Here is a 19,556-nt window from a genome sequence, read left to right as displayed (position 1 = left end):
ATACCAAATTCTTTAATAATTCAGTCATTCGACATTTCGTCAAACACTTCGGACACAAGGAATATAACAATGATTTAAATGTTGATTGTTCCTAAATGCCAAACTAAAAGAGATATGCTTGCAAACTCTAAATGACTAACAACAGCGATGCAAATATTTTTTTTGTATTTATATAAACATTGGTTACAAATGAGAAAATATGCATTTTCAACAATGAGACTTAAGACAATGCATGCTATGATTTAAATGATATTCTAATTCCCTTTGACAACTCCTAAAATGAAATTTTGATATAAATCAAAATCCTACCAATGCCGTAATTATCTACTCTCAAACAATGCAAAATGTAATAGATAAAAACCTGGAATTGCTTCAAAAATCTGAGTTTTACCATAGCAGCGATAGTGTAGCAAATATGTACTGTAGCAATATCCGACTTATTCCTTCAATCTTAACCACAAATTTGGCCCTAGGCCACAAATTTGGCACGATGAAAAGACTGATTTGTCTTCTCCAACAGCTGCAACCCTTCAAAAGATATTTCACTACCTCAGTTATGCAAATCAATGAGAGTGTTTGTTTCCAACGATCAATGTCGCAATTGCAAAAACCCTTGGCTCCACAAGTCATCCAGTAGAGTGGATGGCAACACATTCGATGATCAACAATGAGGCTGCCCTCCCTATTTATTTTTTTCCTCCAATAGATGGACCTCCTTCTAGAAGAAATAAAATAAAATTTTATTCCTCCTTTTAGAAGATTCTTTTAATTTATTTAATTAATTTTAGACACTTCTAATTAAATTAATTAAATATAAAGTCACCTTTTAATTTTAATTTATTTAATGACTTTATAAGATATTAATTTAATCAGTTTCCCCTTGTTCCTCCACTTAGCCTTTGGAGAATGTAAAGGCTAAGAACTCCACTAAAAAGTTAAAAAGATGGGGACATTACAAATCATCGTTGAAAATTCTTCCACAACCTATCTTAGGTGTACACATAATAGGGTTGCAAGGTCAACTTGTCACTAATCTAGGCTACTCTAAGCCTTACTCTTCTAGGCTCTAGCTTTTAGTTTGTCTATGTTTTGAACTTTCAATTCCATGGATTTCATATTCCATGAATATTGTAAACATTTGATAGTGACACTATTATATTTCTAATGTGTTGTTTAGTTTAACTTATTTCCTTCAAAAATTTGCATTTATACTTATGTGATAAACGTAAACTTGTGTATGTGTGCACAGTAGCTTCTATCTATCTCAAGTATTGTGTCTTTAATGTTAATTTATTAGATAATGAATAAAAGAAGTTTTTAATCCTTAAAAATCTAAAATTTTCCTGAATTTTTCAATTTTCCGAGTCCTTGCTCTCTTTTTGATAAGTCCAAATGCCACATACGAGTCCAAGTCAAAAATCAGCTTGCTGAGTCTGAGTCTTGTAACAATACTTCAGTTTCACATTCTGCTTCGTTGATTTTAAAATTTGTTAAGTCTTTTATAAACACAAATTTCTGATATTTAACCTTGATATGAAAGTTTGGACACCATCCCTGTTCAATCCCAATTTCTGTTTAAACTTCAGTCATTATATTGCTCAAAGATTTTTGCCATCTAAGGTTTATTTTTGCTCAAATAATGTTATTCCCAAGCAAATTTGTATATGCTTTCATGTGAATAATTCTAAGGATTGTTAGTCTTTCCAAGCATTGTAAGTCTGAAAGTAAAACAACAGAAATATTTTATCTCCATCTTACCCGCAATTCTGAAACTTATTTCACAAGAAGTAAAACCCTTACATTCACAAAGTATGCAAATTGTTTGAGAAAATGTGGAAAGGGACAGCAGAAGTTCTAAAAAATCAGTAAGGGTTTTTACATAAATGAATTGAAAAAAATAATATACACATGTGACTTACTGTATTTTGTAATAATTGACATAACGATCAAAGCCCACTACAACTGCACCCACCTGCCAAAAAAAGCCATTCTAATTTTGAACCTCTTTTTCAAGCATGCACAAGGGTAAAAGCAAGAATATTTAGGAAATATAACAACTGACAAAAAGAATAGTAAGACCACAATTGAGAGCGAAAAGATTAAGAGAAAAGCTTAGAGAAATACATTTTCATCGTGCTCCATAAGAAAACCAGGTTTTAGTTCTATTCTTTTGTTTCCGTCTTCCTGTCAAGCAAGCAACATATCATACTGCCATTCTGATCCTAAAATTTTCATTTTAAGAAATTGATCAAAGCTACAAAAATCTCTACCATACAAAAAGCATTTTTCATTACTGGATCTGTCAGTTCATATCCAAATCGTGTGCATTGTAGACAATGTTTTTTTAAGACATGATTGGAGTATAAGATTCTTTGGCCCTTCTGGCAGGAGGGAAGAGCTTCCTATCAATATAATCTCACTACTATTTTTTATTTTGAACATCATCAATCCTTCCTGAAGATAGGTTTCAAAGACAGACTAAAATGCCAAAACCAGAAATCTCGGAAAGAATGACAATAGATGCTGAATATGCACCATCCTTTTAAGGAAAAGCAATAGAAAATTATGATCCATACAACATTTTATCTTATAAACTGAGATATCATGATAACTGTATTTATAAAGGCACTGAAGATGATTCCTAGAGATGGACTTGGAATGTCAAGACCTACAGTTTTGGACAAAAATTGCAAAAAGGCATGGAATGTGCCCTACGCTTTTAAGGAAAATCAATAACTGACCATTTGTATGGAATTTCTTCTCCTTAAGTGAGGTGCCATGATAACATGGATTACAATGGGAAAATATTGCATTATGACATTCTGTTGTGTATAGACATATATCGAGGGTAAAACTATTCTAGAGGTTTGCATTTACAATAGCTCAAAAACACTAATATGAGTCGGAGAGCTTTAGAACTGAATTACTTACTGCTGCATTTATATGGAAGTCACCTTGCAGCTAATGATGGAAGTGGGGCAAAGGATGACATCAACATATATAAGGCTTTGAGGTGCACAAAAAAGAACATATCTAGAGATTTGAGCATACAATATTGTTAGAATTATGTCACTGATGTCAAAACCTCAGATACCGATTCTCTCCCAGAGCCACTGGATGCTGATGTGGATGCATTCTAGTGCACAAGTGCTTTTGGATGCTGCCTGGATGCACCCAAGAAGCTCATCCTGGGCCTGTGGATGCTTGCCAATTAAAACTTTAATATCAACAGTAGTCTTAATAACTGAATAGACAATTATGCACATGAGCACAATGACACAATGATTTATGTGGAAACCCAATGCAGAAGAAAACCACGACAAATAATTTCTTTTTATATTAAATTGTTCATTTATAATGATTCGTAGGAACCAACCCCACTGCCAAATTCATGAGCCCGAACACACTTCACATAAACTGTTTTCCACCTTGATAATGTTGCTACCTTCAACGGATGGACAAATTGATCATTTCTTAATTTGCTTCTATGAATGCTGCAATATCACCAAATAATTTGCACAAAAAAACTCCCTAATATCTGCATACTTTCTTCCTCTATATTTTCTGCAATTTTCACTCTTTTAATACACATTTCTTATATATATATACTACTTTACTCTTCATTATTCCCCTTCCACTGTAACATATATATATATATATATATATATATATATATATATATATATATATATATATATATATATATATATATATCAGATTTAATAAATCTGAACATACTTTAATTATACACAAACAAATCACTTCAGTTTCTTTTCAATCTGCATATACTCCTTTACTCTTCATTATTCCCCTTCCACTGCTCTGCTACAAAAAAAAATTATTTCACATTTATCTGTTCCTTTACTTTGACGAGCACACCTCTTTAATCGAACAGTCATATCCTTCCAATGACGTGGCCTTTCCATTTTAATGAGTTTCTTAGAACAATATTACTTAGGGACTTACTTTAATAATTAGTCTTTTGTGGCACCAAACTGTCGTGGTTTTAACAAATAATTTTGAAGGCCCAATACCTCTGTTTGTAATGTACTCAGCTTTCTTTGAAATAGTCGATATATATTATAATGACTATTGTTTCAATTGTTGTTTATTATTTTTGCATATTAGACAAACTTTGTCTTATTCAACTTTTGTCTTTATGTGCTATTGAATTTTTGTCTTTATGTGTTGCACAGGAAAAACTTTTTGATTGCTGCCTTCTGAGTATTTTATTTGTTGTCTGCAATGCTAAAGATTGACCGGTGACTAGGATTGCTGCTTCACCTTTTATGTGGTGTGATGAAGATTGTATTGCCATTTTTTGTCTTATCTCTGTTTTCCATCTCTGAATGGTAGGGATATACAGGCCGCTGCATGTCATAACAACTCTATACATATTCCTTTTATTTTGATGGCTGTTCATTTTCAGTGATGCTTATGCAAACTGGTGTCATGAGCAATTCTTTCAAGAGTCGCTACTGTCCTAGTTTAATCAACATCTTCGTTATCTCCCATTTCCTGTTTGTATCCTCTTACCATTAGTTTTCTTCAGACATAGATTGCACATCAATGATGTCTTTTACCTCCTTCACCAAATCTGTATTATATCCTTCTTTCGAAGCTTCATACATCCATACTCACCAAACTTACCGTTAATTCTTCACAAATCTGCCCCAATATGCTTTAATAATTTGCTTGTATTTCGCTCAAAAATCTCATGAATACTTCTCAGATCTGTTCATATATGTGAATATAAACTTCCTCCCTAACTCTCCTCATAAATTTCCTTCTGATTTTGTTCATAGATCCTCTCTCATTCTGTACACACCTTTTTACTCAAATCTGACTTATTGGATTCCTTAATTATGTGCTTCAAAAAGTTCTTCACAAATCTTCTTTCAAAGTCTTCATATATTGCTGTGTACACTGTATATGTAAATATTATACTATACACACCTCTCTCATACATCTTCAAATGATGTTCATAAATAGTCTTCAGTCTGGTATCTATATTTCATTTATTATCTTATTCATTCCACAGCTTATTTACCTTCCAATATCACACTTTTTTTTTTTGTGTGTGTGTGTGTGTCCAACTCCATAGATCTGAACTCTCCATACTCTGGTTTGACATTGATGATAGTGAAATTTGTCTTTTGTGTCTTTAACATCAATGGTAATAACCTATTTCAATTTACTATCAATGACAATATTTCCATCAATCTTCCCCTTTGTCATTGATGACAATACTTCCTTGTTTCTTTTGGTTTTCCTCCTTTCAATATCTCTCCGGAGCCCTTTGACATCAATGGCAAAGGGATATTTATCAGGTTTCATGATTGCTTCCTTAATAATCAAATGTATACAGATATATAACTCCCCTTTGAAAGTTCTCTAGTACTCCCCCTAAAAAGGATTCTTCAATTCTCCTGCTTGCTCTAGCACTTCTATTAATGCCTCTTGAAAACTTTGACATCAATGCAATCATCTATAAATCTTGATATCAATACTTGTCATTTGTTTTTCTTATTCAAAAGAGTCAAATTTCTACTCATTCCAAAGATTAGCTTGTCTTGTTCATCTCATTCTATTTACAAGGGTTTAATGCATAGTCTCATTTGTATCTCCCCCTGAACTCATGCCTCTTCTCACAACTAGGAGTGTATGAACTGCAAGTTGCACTTGCATTGGTTTCTCCTTCTCCTTTAGTTGTCTTCACTCTCCAAACTTTTTTATAGTTCTTCCCCTGTGATTTTTTTTTGGCATCTTGTCTCTTATCATCTCTATGTGTTTCTCCAACACCAAGTCTGCAGTGTTTTTCTATATGTCCATAGTTGTTGCACTTGTAACATATAAAGATATAGTTCAAATATGGATTATATTTTCTGCTTCTCCATTCATGAGGACTCCTGATTTATGTTCTGCATTCTCTCGTTTTCTAACCAAAATAGTTGCATGAGTATATCCATAAAAGCTAGGTTGGGGTCTATATTTGTGTCCTTGCTTTGAAGAGAATGTGCTTGATTGACTTTTCTTGCCAATCATCCTTTTTAAGTTCTTCTTTGAAGTTTGTAAATGAATCTACCATACTAATTTCTTCTTTGATGTAGCCTTTGAATGCACAATCATGATCTTGATTATTTTCCTTTCCTTCATAGCCTACCCTAGTGTCACTAATGGATGGTCTTTGACTATCAAAGATATCAGTTAGAATTTCAGAGCTCTTTTCAAATTTGAAACTATTAATCAACTTGATATTGCTTTCCTCTAGCTCCTTCAAATTTTCAATTTCTTCACTCAATTTGACACGCTCTTCTTCTTTTACATTTAGACTACTTTTTACATCATTCTCAACTTGTTTGGTTTCTTCTAGTGGAGTTTTTACTTCTCCAAGAGCCTCTGATGGTTCCCAAAACCACAGATTGGAAATCCAAGAGCTTGCCAATTCTCCAACAGGATTCCACAATTAATTCTGGCCAACAAACGAGAATCACCTTGATTCCCCTACACTTCAGGCTTCGCTACACCTAGGCGCGAAGACCTTCACTCCAAACTTGATCGCTTGATCCGAAGCTTTTCTATAAAGAATTTAAGCTTTGTGAGTTCTCTGGTTGGCAAGGTCCTCAAACTCGATCAAAATGAAATTCAATGTTAAGTGATTGAAAAGGTTGAATGCTGAATGTTTGAATTGAATGAATGTTTTGTACAATGTTATCAATAATTGATTTGATGTTTGCAAGAAGGAAGTATATAGATTTCTGACTTCGAATATAGATCCAATTACTACAATTCAATGACTTTAAAAGACCAATGCCTTTGCTTATTTAATCAACAGAATCAACTACAATAAAGATTACCACATATACTTCATAAAGTTCCATAAACTTAAACTATAGACAATTTAATAGTCAAGATGCGACGGATCAAGTATATATACAGAATTCTAAACTAGTCTAGATTGCACTTTAACTCCTAAGGTAGGGAGACAAACTAGACATAGATATGGAAACAATTCAATAATTCACTATATTTATGATGATCGAGTTTAAAATGCCATAAATGACCTTGTCCACTTATTTGATATTTAAATTGTTTACAGAATTTAAAGATGATTATAAAGGACGAATCAACTGTAGTTTAAATCTCCATGCTTTTTAAATAAACAAAAAACAAAAAGGGCCTTTATTTGTCAAAAAAATATTATATATAAATTTATATTACAAAGTCATCTTTCTTACTCCTTATCCCTCCATACAAATAGATATATGAATATTTTTTCTTGTCAAATGTGTCTTTTGTTAATATTTCAATCTATATTTATATCTGCCTCATTTATATGTATGACTTTTCAAAATGAAAAGAACATATCTCGTTGAAAACAAATGTTGTCAATAGATTCTATATTGTAGCCGACGGGTAGAATAGTATCTAAACGGGCACATGATGGTTCAGTCACCCCTTTAGGAAAGTATATGTACACCGTCCGAAAGGGACTTTGGATCATCATCAAATCATTGTAATCCTCAAAATCATTGTAATCATAATCATACTGTAACCATTGGAGTGCATTCTACGTAAATGAATAAAGTATCTATTCTGTATTATATCTTACTGTACTACATGCGAAAAATATCCTCTTACCCTGTACGGTAAACATTTGGCATCGTTGCCAGTCGAACCTAGAATGAAGGAAGTGTTATGAAGATTAATGTCAAATCTTCTTTATAAGGATAGGAATAAGATAGAAGATAAGGATGAAATACGCACAACACAGGAAGTTTTAATTTTAGCACAACAAGTGGAGCGCAAACAGAAGCTTCAGCAGATTTTCGACGGACACCGACGGGGTGAAAGGGCACAGACGGAGGGAGTACATTCACCTAGCAGACCAAGGAGTGTTGAGGAATTGCTAGAAGAGACTTGACAGCGATTAAATTTGGTGGAAGAGATAAGGGAGGAGTTCCTTAACTTGTATACGCTGAGGGTAGAGAATCCGAACGGAAGGGAAGTAACTCACACGGCTCGAAGTGTCGAAGGAGCACGAGCGTGGAGTGAACTCTTTGTTCTCGATACGCCCAACGAACGGATACAGGTAGAAAATCGAACAACTTCACTTGAGAAAGATCTTGTTTCACCAGATAACATGGTTGTTAAAAGTAGGACTGTGGTCCGAAGTAATGCGGTTGTGCAGAACATCATGGGTTGTTAGAACAAGTACCACAGAATCAAAAGAAAGTAGCAATGGCAGGACCAAAGGAAAAATTGTTGAAGTTTAATGGTGACGGGATGATAGATCCGATCAAACACTGCAAGACATGTGAAACAATATAGACAACAAATGGTGTAATGGACAAGGATGATTGGGTCCGGCAGTTTCCAACGACCGTACGAGGCGTAGCGACTAATTGGTTTGCGGACACGGAACCTCAAAAGCTAACTACATGGATTGAAGTTAGGAAGGAGTTCATAGCAGAGTTCCGACTGCTAAAGGACGATAACGAAATTGTAGTGGAAATATACAGCACAAAGCAGGGAAAGAACGAAACGATCCATGTCTATGCAAGAAGGCTAAAAGAGTTGGTGGAGAAGATGGAGAGCCCACCAGCTGACAAATTAAAGAAACGATGGTTTGTTGAGGGGCTACGGCCGGCTCTGAAGAAGAAAATGAAGATTGTACATCCAGCATCTTATGTAGAAGCGTATAATCGAGCGATGGATCTAGAGAGTAAACAAAAAACAAGCAAGAAGAAGAAGCACAAACCATCGGACTTAGATGATTCATCATCCGAAAGTAACAACAGCAATAAAGAATCAAGCAAGAAACTTCGAGTGTTATAGTAGGATATGCTACGGATGATGAAAGAATTTAAAATTTTGAAAAAGAATTCTGACTTGGTGAAGGGGGAATTGTGGTGTACAAACTGTAAAGAGAAAGGCCACACAAAGGGCTCATGCTCGAAAAAACAATTCTGTGATATCTGCCAGGTTGTGGGACATTCCATAAAGGAACGCCCATTTAATATGAAGTCAAAAAGACACCAGCAAGTGTTACTGACGCAGGAAGTGTCCACTGGAACAAACACGAACAACGATGCAACCTCATGAGGATATTGCAACAATAACCAGCGTGGAAGGGGTGGTAATAACAATAACAATAATAACAATGGAGGCCGAAGTTGGCTACAGTATGACGCGAGTGGATGACCTATGATACAGTGTCGTGCATGCAATCTTTTGGGGCACTTCGCCATAGATTTTACCATGAAGGAGACGTCGCAACTATTATGTAGATTGTGTGGTCCAGGAGACTACAAAGATTCGAAATGCTCAAAACAGGGGGTGAATTTGTTAAGCATCGAAACATGTGATGAGAAAACACTAGCCATTACACATGAGCAAGCTAAGAAGGCAAAGTACCCTGATGCAGAGGAAGAAAAGAAGAGCTTGCAGCAAGCACGAATGGAGTTGGAGAAACAAATGGAAACAGGAAAGTTGCAAGAAAAAGACACTGTCGACATCTCGAAGAGGAACCTGGCAAAACAAAACATATAGAAGTTCCTATAAAATTAAACGACCTTCTTACAATGCCTCAATTGCGGATGACGATTCTGAATATGACACCACTTCCAAAAGTAACGAAGGAAATAGGAAAGGACGGTAATGGAACAACTACAGCAGACCCAATGCTACTAGCACTCACGACAGGAAGGCATCTGGCAGTAGCTAAGATGGGTATCCTAGGACCAGTACTTACAAACACAATTATGGACAGAGGGTCAGGCGTGAATGTGTTACCAAAGGATATATGGAAAAAGTTGGGACAACCTATATTGTGACCACCTACATTCCAATTACTCACGGCGGATCAGCACGGAATCAAGTTGTTAAGAACCCTAATGGCACAACCGGTAACCATCGGAATGCAACCATTTCTGTTAGATTTCATGGTCATTCCGCTAAAAAGAAAAGGGTATGATGCTATCCTTGGAAGGGGTTGGTTGGTGCAAGAAAAAGTGAAACATGATTGGAAACAAAATACCCTATCCATGGAACGTAGAGGCCGAAGACTTATAATTGACTTGCACACACAAATGGTAGGTAAGAAGTCAACATCGTCAGATTTCGAAGGTGAAGGCAAAGGTGATGATGAAGGAAAGAAGAGAATGGAACCGGATGAGGTAGTATTGAGATTAGGAAGGTCGAATGATGACGAGCTAGAGTCGGTGAACAGCCTACTCCACCGGAAAATGGAGGACTACGAACTCTTTCCGAGCTGTAATATGTCAAGGGATGACGAAGGTAATAAAGGAGAGGAAAATGAATGTCCGCAGGAATACAGAAAAGCAAAAGAAGGAAAGGTGGTTACGGCTAAAGCTAAATGAAAGAACATATCTTATGGCCAATACAAGAGGAAGAACATACCGTATCTACCCAGAAAAAGGAAAGATTCCACCGTACGGTATACGGTGAACAAACCACGCAGAAAGAAAAGGTTACGTTGCACCATGGATTTAGTAGAAAGGTACCGGTAGCAAGGAAAACACATTGTATGATTTGCGTAGGAAACAAAGAGGAAGGGCTTAATAAAAATTGCAGCAGTACGGAGTAAAGGTTCTAAAATCAAGAATATAGTTATTGACGGCAAGGAGTGGCAGCCGACAGAATTCATGGTACCAAGTTTAAGGATTGCAATCAAGAACAAATTGGGAGATATGGAAAGCCTAAGGGAAAGATTATATAACTTGAATAAATTGGATGAGCAACGACTGCAGGCACAATGGGCCACAAAAGTTACACAAAACAAGTGAAAGGCATGGCATAATAAACATTTAAAGTTAAATAAATTTCAATTGGGCCAGTTAATTTTGAAGTATAATGGGCGGAATGAGATCAAGCTAGGAAAGTTCAAAGTTAAATGGGTCGGACCATACAAGATACGAGAAGTGGGTGATAATGGGGCAATTGAATTATGGACGCTAGATGGAAAGGAAGTGCCCGACGCAGTGAATGGGTTGAAGTTGAAAATCTATCACGAAAGAAATAATGCGCCATCGTGGATGAACAATTGAGAATAAATAATGAATATTAATGTATATATGTAAAATAAGGGTATAATAAAATCTTTTTATTTTTTTTAAAGCTGATAAATACTAATAGGTGGAATAAGGAAATATGGATTCAAAGAGTATGGTCTTAGTCAGGATACAAGAAAACATTAGCCAAAAGAATCATCCCACCGTACAGTAGATACCATACGGCCATTAGAAAAAGAGGAGATTATGATAGATATCATAGAAAGATAACATTCATTTGGGTGGAGAACAGAGAATAATTCGAAGAGCAGTGAGCAATTGGAAGACTCGTATAGTAACATAAAGAGAAGAAAATTGAACTGTACGACAATTGGTGGTCTGCTGTATGGCTTGTGGAAGTGCAAAAGGGAGCTATCTACAAAAAAGTAACCACCGTACGGTTGCAGGAGTAGGAAAGTGACCGTACAGACATAAATAAAGTCACGGATAAGTGTACAAAGAGCTCTAACCGTACGACCACGTGCAGAGAAGAGACTTAGATGTACGATCGTGCAATAAAAGGAAGTATGGTTACCATCAAATAGAGCCGTATGGCCGAGGAGGGGATAAATTGCTAAAAGAGTATGGAAGCAACCTTGCACAACAAAGAAGAAGAGGACCATACGGCCACCTGAGAGCACAGGAAAAAAAATGTTGTATGGCCCATACAGAATACATAATAAGGGAGACACACCATATGACACTTAGAAGGTAGCAGAAGGAAAGGCATACCGTTCAACCATCCATTGCAAGGGATATTGTACGGACTTGGAGAATACAATAAGAGTAACAAACACTGTACGACCACCGAAAATCAGAGGGAAGTGTTGTATGGCAATATGGAAGCACGATTAAAGAAAAAATGTCACCGTATGACCAGGCAGAAGTAAATCAGGAAGATTGTACGGCCACACAAGAAGTGTGAGGTATAAATATAGTCGTACAGCTGCACGGATAAATGGAACACAAAAATATGGGTCGTACAAACGTACAGACTTAAGGAGCACAAAGGGAATATAGTGGACCGTACGGTCTTGTATGGGGCAGTAGGAGATCACAGGTGATCCACCATGCAACCAGCAGATGAGTAGAAATCGTATGGCTGGTACACTAAAATACCATACGAACTAGAAGGAAGGATTGCAATACAGACTAGAAGGACTATCATACAGCTCACACAAAAAAGGGAACATTTGAAACATTGTAAGATGACCACCATATAGACAAAAAAGAAGGGTAGTAAGAGATGTTCTTAAAAAAAAAAAAGCAATGACAAATCAAAACAGTTCACAATGAATAACGTATGATGCCAAAGGGAAAGACATAAACAGGTAGTGAAGAAAACATAGGCGGTTGGTAGAAAGAGTATGGGATAAGAAGAATATCACAAAAATGGTGCATTTCATGGACTTTTGTGTGAGTTTGAGGGTGGGAGCACTGCCCCTCGACCCTGCCCTGTATCACAACAAGGAGCGCACCTGGGGCTCTGCCCCAGAACCCCGTGGGGGCGTTGCCCCCTAGACCCCCAGTCAGTTCAATTATTAATCATGGGAAGTGTGACCAGTTGATGAGACCTTGAGCTGCAGCAAGCATGGAGTGTCTACATGCCAGAGGTGGAGAAAGCACTACAACAAGCCTTTCGAGAGGGATGCTATGCTTTGAGGCACTCAAAGTAGCTATTGGACATGAGGCTGTCTTAATGGATGCATGGAGAGCTTGGGAGGAGCTGACAATCCAGTTGGAGGCAATAGAGCGACACGTGGCTCAATGTACCCAGGAGTTGGAAGTAGAGAAGGCGGCACGGGTGGCTATCGAGGTCAAATTGGCTAAGGAGACAGTATTGTGTTAGCAGAGCCTACAAATGCAAAATGTTTTTGGAGACCAGTTTGGTACAGGCACGGGAGGAATGTGAATGTGATGTGTGTGATGGAAAAAGATCTATTTTGTTATAGATGCACATTACACCCTTTGGAGGAGCCAGGTAGACCAGGTAGCAACTAAGAGGGCTTGGGAGGAGTCAACCGCCAGGCTAGCCACAGAGATGGCAGCCTTGTTAGACAGACAGAGTTAGCTACAAAAATAGGCAGCAAAGAAAGAACAATTAGCAACAGAGGAGCGAGTAGCAGATGAGGAGAAAGAGTTGGGAGAGATTGCTAGGATGATGCAGTCAACTTTAGAGCTTCAAATGGAGACGAAAGCAGAATTGAAAGTTTGGAAGGAGCAAGTCTTCAAACTAGGGCCAGAGCTGAACGAATTGAAGGTGCAGACGGCCACTACGCCAAGGACACATCCCTCTGCTTAGTATCTATACATTGATGTAATTAGTTGTTTATTTTTGAGTTTTGTTGTATTGTCGTCCAGAAAAGACTTTACTTTTTGGGGGAATGATGTTGTCAGTAGATTGTATATTGTAGTTGACGGGTAGAATAGTAATCGAACGAGTGCGTGACGGTTGAGTCACCCCATCGAGAAAGTATATGTACATTGTCTAGAAGGGACTTTGGATCATCATTAGAATCATTGTAATCATAATCATATTGTAAGCATTAGAGTGGATATTGCGTAAATGAATAAAGTAACTGTTCTATGTTATATCTTACTATACATGTGATCAGTATCCTTTTACCCTCTACAGTAAACAACAAACAACTCTTTTTCCTCACATAATCACACTCTTTTGGTTTTAAGTAATTTATTCAAATTAAAACATGAGCCTTTAATATCTCTTGTTAATATTTTTGACTTTAGTTTAAGCCCTGTGAATATTTCATTACCATGATATTACTTCATGATACTTGTTTGACTCAAACACTGCATAATTCATTGCCTTCTATGGTGATGTGGATTTTCATTTTGATGTGAAACCTCTGTCTTCACAAGTCTCACTCCTTTGAAGCCGTAGTATTCACAGTGATTCATCTATGGTTCTCAGGTGGTGACATTTATTTCTGGAACTTCATTAATATCCGCCCTCAAGATGCACCAGGCACTGTGACATTTGTTCCTTCGTTCAATCAAACTTCTCCTTGTGCAACTTGGTTTATACAAAACAACATCGACATTCTTCATGACTTTCCAACGCTAGATTTTTATCTCTATCCTTATCACTGTATTAAAACTTCAATTTCGTTTGAACATATGTATTGAGGCTTCATTTGTTGCTAATATGAGAGTGTCATCAATAAAAATATGACCACCGCAATTCATTCTTTATTTCAGATGCTCGATTGAGGTACACTTCCATTGCTGTGGTCATCGTTTCTATGCTTGAGAGCCATGTATTGTGCATTTTGAACCACATATGGACCCTTGGACGACCAGTCTTCTGCAAGAAGTTTTCCTTGGTTCATTGTATGGAAACATTGGAAGTCGCACTGTTATACATCTCCATGTATGATTGTCAAAACACTGACTTTGCCTTCTGATTTTACATACTCTGATGTCTTGTCGGGTAAGATATTTAGATGTTTGTCTTGTTGCTCATGTCATCCTTTCTCCTTTATACTTCTGCAGGGTCAGTTTTATTTCTTATTCCTCAAGTTTCATTATTTACTAGTAAAATTGTATAGCATGTTGCTGACTTCTATCTCAAACTGTAGCAATCTCTTTCTTCAGTCAATATACCATATTCTTTTCCAGTCAAGATATTCTATTGATAAGATGCATATATGTTTCAATGATAATGACTTTCATGTCATTGTGTAGATATTGCAACTTCAGATTAGCTGTCATTGCTACTTGAATAACATATCAACCACTGTATGCTACCTTCAACATGCTGTGGGTAGATAGGTGTCATTCGCTCTATGATGTATTTTCCACTTATATACCAGTTGTAGGGTCATATTGCTGCAAGGAGAGTCGTTTATGACAGGCACTGTTACAGAAGTTTGATATAAGTCTAAAATACTCCATTAAGGGTGTCATCCATGCTGTTTGAGTCTGCAACAAAATTCTGGGCAATGATTTAGCCTGTACTCGAACATCATTCTGTTTATATTTTTGTCAATATGCAATAAAATATCTCTATTGTACTTAAAAACTTTAAAAAACTTTTACTTTAAATATCTCTTGCAATGAAATATGTCTATAAAAACTTTATCATAGGTACTTAAAACATTTTGAAGATCATCATCCCATTGGGGTGCCTGTTGTCCTTTTATAGGTTCCACCGAAATGAAACAATGTGCAACCCATGCAATGTCATTATGCCAAAATATTGCCTCCATCCGCTGTGCTGAAACTTCCTTCAATCCCTCATTGGCCATTCCACGAAAAACAACCTTCTTCCCATCGACAACAAAAGTGAAGTCCATCCATTTGAAGCTCTAAGTGTACTCATCAAGTGTCTCCATCCACTATATGCCTAAAATAACCTCCATATCATCTAGGTCCACTATAAAGAAATCCTCCGTCATAGTGTGGTTAGCCATGTTGATACTTTGTTGGGGAACAAGGTGTGTACAAGGCAAAAGTGTCCCTCCGGCAACCTTGACCTAGAATATCGCGTGCATCTCAGTAGGTAGACCTCCTTGTTTCACCAAAGATGAGTTTATGAAGTTTAGAGTGGCTCCACTATTGAGCATCACCATAACCCTTTATCCTTGAAGGGTTTTCCGGACACGAAATACCGTACATCTCGAGCTCCCAACTAGGGCAATGGTTCCTCCACGCCGTACCAATGCTGCGATTCTCTCTGTACGTTTCAAATTAACCATTTTGGTGTCCTTGTGGGGATGGTCGTCTTCTATGGGTAGATCCTCCTGATCGTCTTTATCATCAGATACAACTTCAATGTAGTGTATTTTTCCTTTACCGAGGCATCTGTGCCTAGGCTCCCAAAGTCCCTTGCAATTGAAGCAAAATTCCGTCCTTCGTAGCTCCTCTCTAGTAGCTCCATCCAACAAAAGCTTCTTCGGTAGAGGTTTGTTATGTTTGTCCTTTGGAAATACTGTTGGTTTGGAGTGTGAGTACCCTTGAGAGGATGATGTCGCTAATGATGTCATGCTCCGCGCCTTCTTTATAGCCTCCAAAAGGGTGGCAGGATTAAAAACCTTTTATCCAACCCTTTAATGGTTCCGTCAATTCGTCCATGAAGAGCACTATCTATCTCCTTTTGGAAATGTCCGTGACCAAAACAGAGAGTTTCTGAAACTCTGTGATGCACAGGTCGACCGATCCAGTTTGCCTCAGTTGTGTCAATTCTTTGAAATTTAGTTCTGGATCTTTACCATCAAATTGATCTATCAATCTTCTAGTGAATTTCGCATAAGAATTTATTTGGTCATGCCCTAGTGTGATGGTGCCATGATGCCACCATTCATGTGCTACTCCTCCAAATGTAGTGTTGCGAACTTGATTGCTTCTTCTGGCATTGGATTAAGTTGGAAGTATCGGCCTTCATTACCCACGCTTGAGTAGATATCGATTAAGATCCATCAAATGGTGACAGATTTAACCTTACTCAACTTTCTTTTGAGATCATCAAAATATCCTCAGTTTCCACCTTCAAAATATCTCATTCTCAGTTTTGCGTAATCTTTGTAGGATATATCCTCCAGATTTGCATTCTTTCAGTCTTCTCTTAACTGTTCTTGAACTTCCTCAAAGGTTGTCTGCTTTCCTCCGTGTCGTACATCCGTTCGTAGAGGGAAAGATGGCATGGAAGGTTGAGAGCGTATTGGATGAGGGTTTGCTTTACCCAACACCGAGTCCGCGTTGTGACCATTTTGTTCACTGAATATTTTATTGTTTGCCAATTTCCTGAGAGTTTCTTCCATAAGTCACAAAGTATCATTGATCTACACTTGATTCCTCAAAAGATCTCTTCATAGCACCATGAGTTCAACAGTAATGGGTTCTTGATCCAGCTTTCTATCAACCAAATGGGATCTTCTTCTCGGTAATGTTCCCGTTATAAAATAAATAATAAATTACTCTCATAATGGGCCTATTGATTTAATGTCTTGGACCCATTTTTATTTTTGTCTTCGAAGTTTGTGTCACCGTCGGCTATCTTTGTACACCCTCGGAAGGGTTTCTCGACCGGCATTTAAGCACGGCTTGTAGGAAGTATGTAGGTATGCTTTTGGATTTTTTTGTCTCTATACTACGAATTCCTGTTGGAGTTCTGGATTGTTCGCCATTTCAGAAGTGAAAAATCTTCCCTATTTGGCTCGTGCGGTTTCAGTGGAATTCAGCCTTCACCCTATTCTGTTGTTGCATGTAATTCTTTGTTCGGATTTGGCAAATTGGAGCATTATCTTTTGCAATTATTATTCGCATTCGAGTCTCTATTATTGTGTGGATTTCATCAACATTCTCTGTGTATGAACAAGATTGTGTTTCGTATCAGTCTCAAATCCCTAACTCCGTGCTACTCATTCCCCACCTGTACGGCCTTCATCCATCCATCCGTAAATAAACTATCATTCATTGTGGTGTCTTGTGGTATCCTGACACTTTCATACGGCTCTCTCCTTGCCATTCATTACTTCCACCACACCCCTATACCTTCATTGCTCCTCTAATTCACTCACCGTATGGCCTATTGTACGGCCTACTAAGTCCACATCCCGTACACTATTCTTACCCCCTACCACGTCATCGTACTGCTCTTTCTACTCCCCGTACGGCTCATCGTACAACCAATTCAACTCTCACCGCCCAACATTCTACCCTTAACGTATGGCCTCTTAACCCCTTTCCATTATCCTCCCATGGCAGCATCCGTATGGCCATCTTTTCCATACCGTACGGCTTCATATAGCATCTATACAACCATCTCTTTCATACTGTACGGCTTATAAAATTGAAGTACGGCCAACTTCCTACTACCGTACAGACTGCATTTGTCCTTGTCTTGACACAGCGTACACCCAAGCCGTACGACCTCCATTCCCTTTGCAGGAAAAACATCCTTCCCTATTCCATCTAGCTGCCACATTGTCTGGAGAAGATAATTAGTAAAATCAAGTACGGAAGTAGAACATTACATTGGTATCAGAGCGCTTCAATCCTACCAACTTGTGGACAGCGAATGAGAGTTTATAGTCGGAAGAGAAGAAAGACACATTCTGTTGATCGAATGGCTGACGAACGGGAATCGACCGCTAACAAACAGGAATCGACCACTACCGAACTTGTGGCACTACAGAGGGAACTTGCCAGGAATTAGGCACAGATCACTGATACGCAATGACTCATGAGAGAAACTCTCAAGAAGTTGGCGGAGAACAAAATATCTGGAGAACAAAATGGTCATAGCGCAAACTCGGTGACAAGTAAATCAAACCCTCAACCAGCACGCTCTCGACCTTCCATGTCGAATTTTCCACCATGGACGGAGGCACAACACGGAGGGAGCCAACCAACCTTCGAAGAGATGAGAGAAAACTAGAAGAATGCAAACCTTCAACAAGATATATCCTACAAAGATTATGCAGATCTGAGAATGAGATATTCAGGAGGCAGAAACAGAGGATATTTTAACGATGATCTTAGACGAAAGTTGAGTAAGGTAAATCTGTCTCCATTTGATAGATCCGGTTCCATATTTGCACAAGCGTGGGTAATGAAAGCCAATAGCTACTTCCAGCTGAATGTTATGCCAGAAGAAGCAATCAAATTTGCTGCGTTTTGGAAGGAGTTGCGCACGAATCGTGGCACCACGGCACCATCACATTAGGGCATGATCAAATAAATACTTATGCGGAATTCACGGAGAGATTGATAGAACGATTTGATGGTAAAGATCCAGAGCTCAATTTCAAAGATTTGGCACAACTGACACAAACTGGATCACTCGATCAGTTCATTGCAGAATTTCAAAGATTCTCTGTTTTGGTCACGGACATTTCTGAAAGAAGACGGGTAGTGCTCTTCATGGACGGACTGACAGAACCTCTGAAAGGTTGGGTAAAGGGGTTGAATCCTACCACCCTGTCGGAAGCAATCAATAAAGCACGGAGTATTGCATTGTCATCGGCATCATCCTCTCGAAGATACTCAAACCTAAACCGTCGATGTTTCCAAGGGACAAACCTCCGCCTAAGAAGCCAACATTGGATGAAGCTACCAGACAGGAACTCCGAAGAAAGATATTGTGTTTCAATTGCAAGGGACCTTGGGAGCCTAGCCATCGATGCCTCGGAAAGGGGAGGATCCATTAAATTGAGGTCATGTCCGATGATGAGGACGAATAGGAAGAAATGCCGACTGAAGATAACCAACCCCACAATGACACCAATATCAATTTAAACTGTAAGGAGAGAATTGCTGCTTTGGTACAACACGGAGGAACAATTGCCTCTGTCGGCAACCCGAGGTGCACAATTTTTCGTGTGCGGGGTACCCTTCAAGGACAAAAGGTTAACGTGATGTTGGATAGCAGAACTACTCTAAATTTCATAAACTCATCCTTGGTAAAACGAAGAAGTCTACCTACGGAAGCGCACGCAGGCTTTCAGGTCAAGGTCGCCAGAG

At 38.0% G+C, this 19,556-nt stretch overlaps 1 protein-coding gene across 2 annotated transcripts in view; it reads right to left on the bottom strand.

The window, feature by feature from the left end:
* The window catches only part of LOC149562676 (phosphoglycolate phosphatase 1A, chloroplastic-like), a 258,106-nt gene that overhangs the window by 100,613 nt on the left and 137,937 nt on the right, over positions 1-19,556 (bottom strand). For both annotated transcript variants that reach the window (XM_089826124.1, XM_089826125.1), the window contains exons 6-7: positions 2,125-2,184; positions 1,920-1,972 (exon numbers count right to left, since the gene is read on the bottom strand). In XM_089826124.1, coding sequence (XP_089682250.1) covers positions 1,920-1,972; positions 2,125-2,184 — 113 coding nt within the window. The remainder of the gene's footprint in view (positions 1-1,919; positions 1,973-2,124; positions 2,185-19,556) is intronic.

Source organism: Cupressus sempervirens, chromosome 4 (assembly GCF_028749045.1).
Source record: "Cupressus sempervirens isolate cs-2001-9-10 chromosome 4, ASM2874904v1, whole genome shotgun sequence".
Classification (NCBI taxonomy): domain Eukaryota; kingdom Viridiplantae; phylum Streptophyta; class Pinopsida; order Cupressales; family Cupressaceae; genus Cupressus; species Cupressus sempervirens.
The sequence above is the reverse complement of the archived record's forward strand: the minus strand, read 5'-3'. Positions and strand labels throughout refer to the sequence as shown.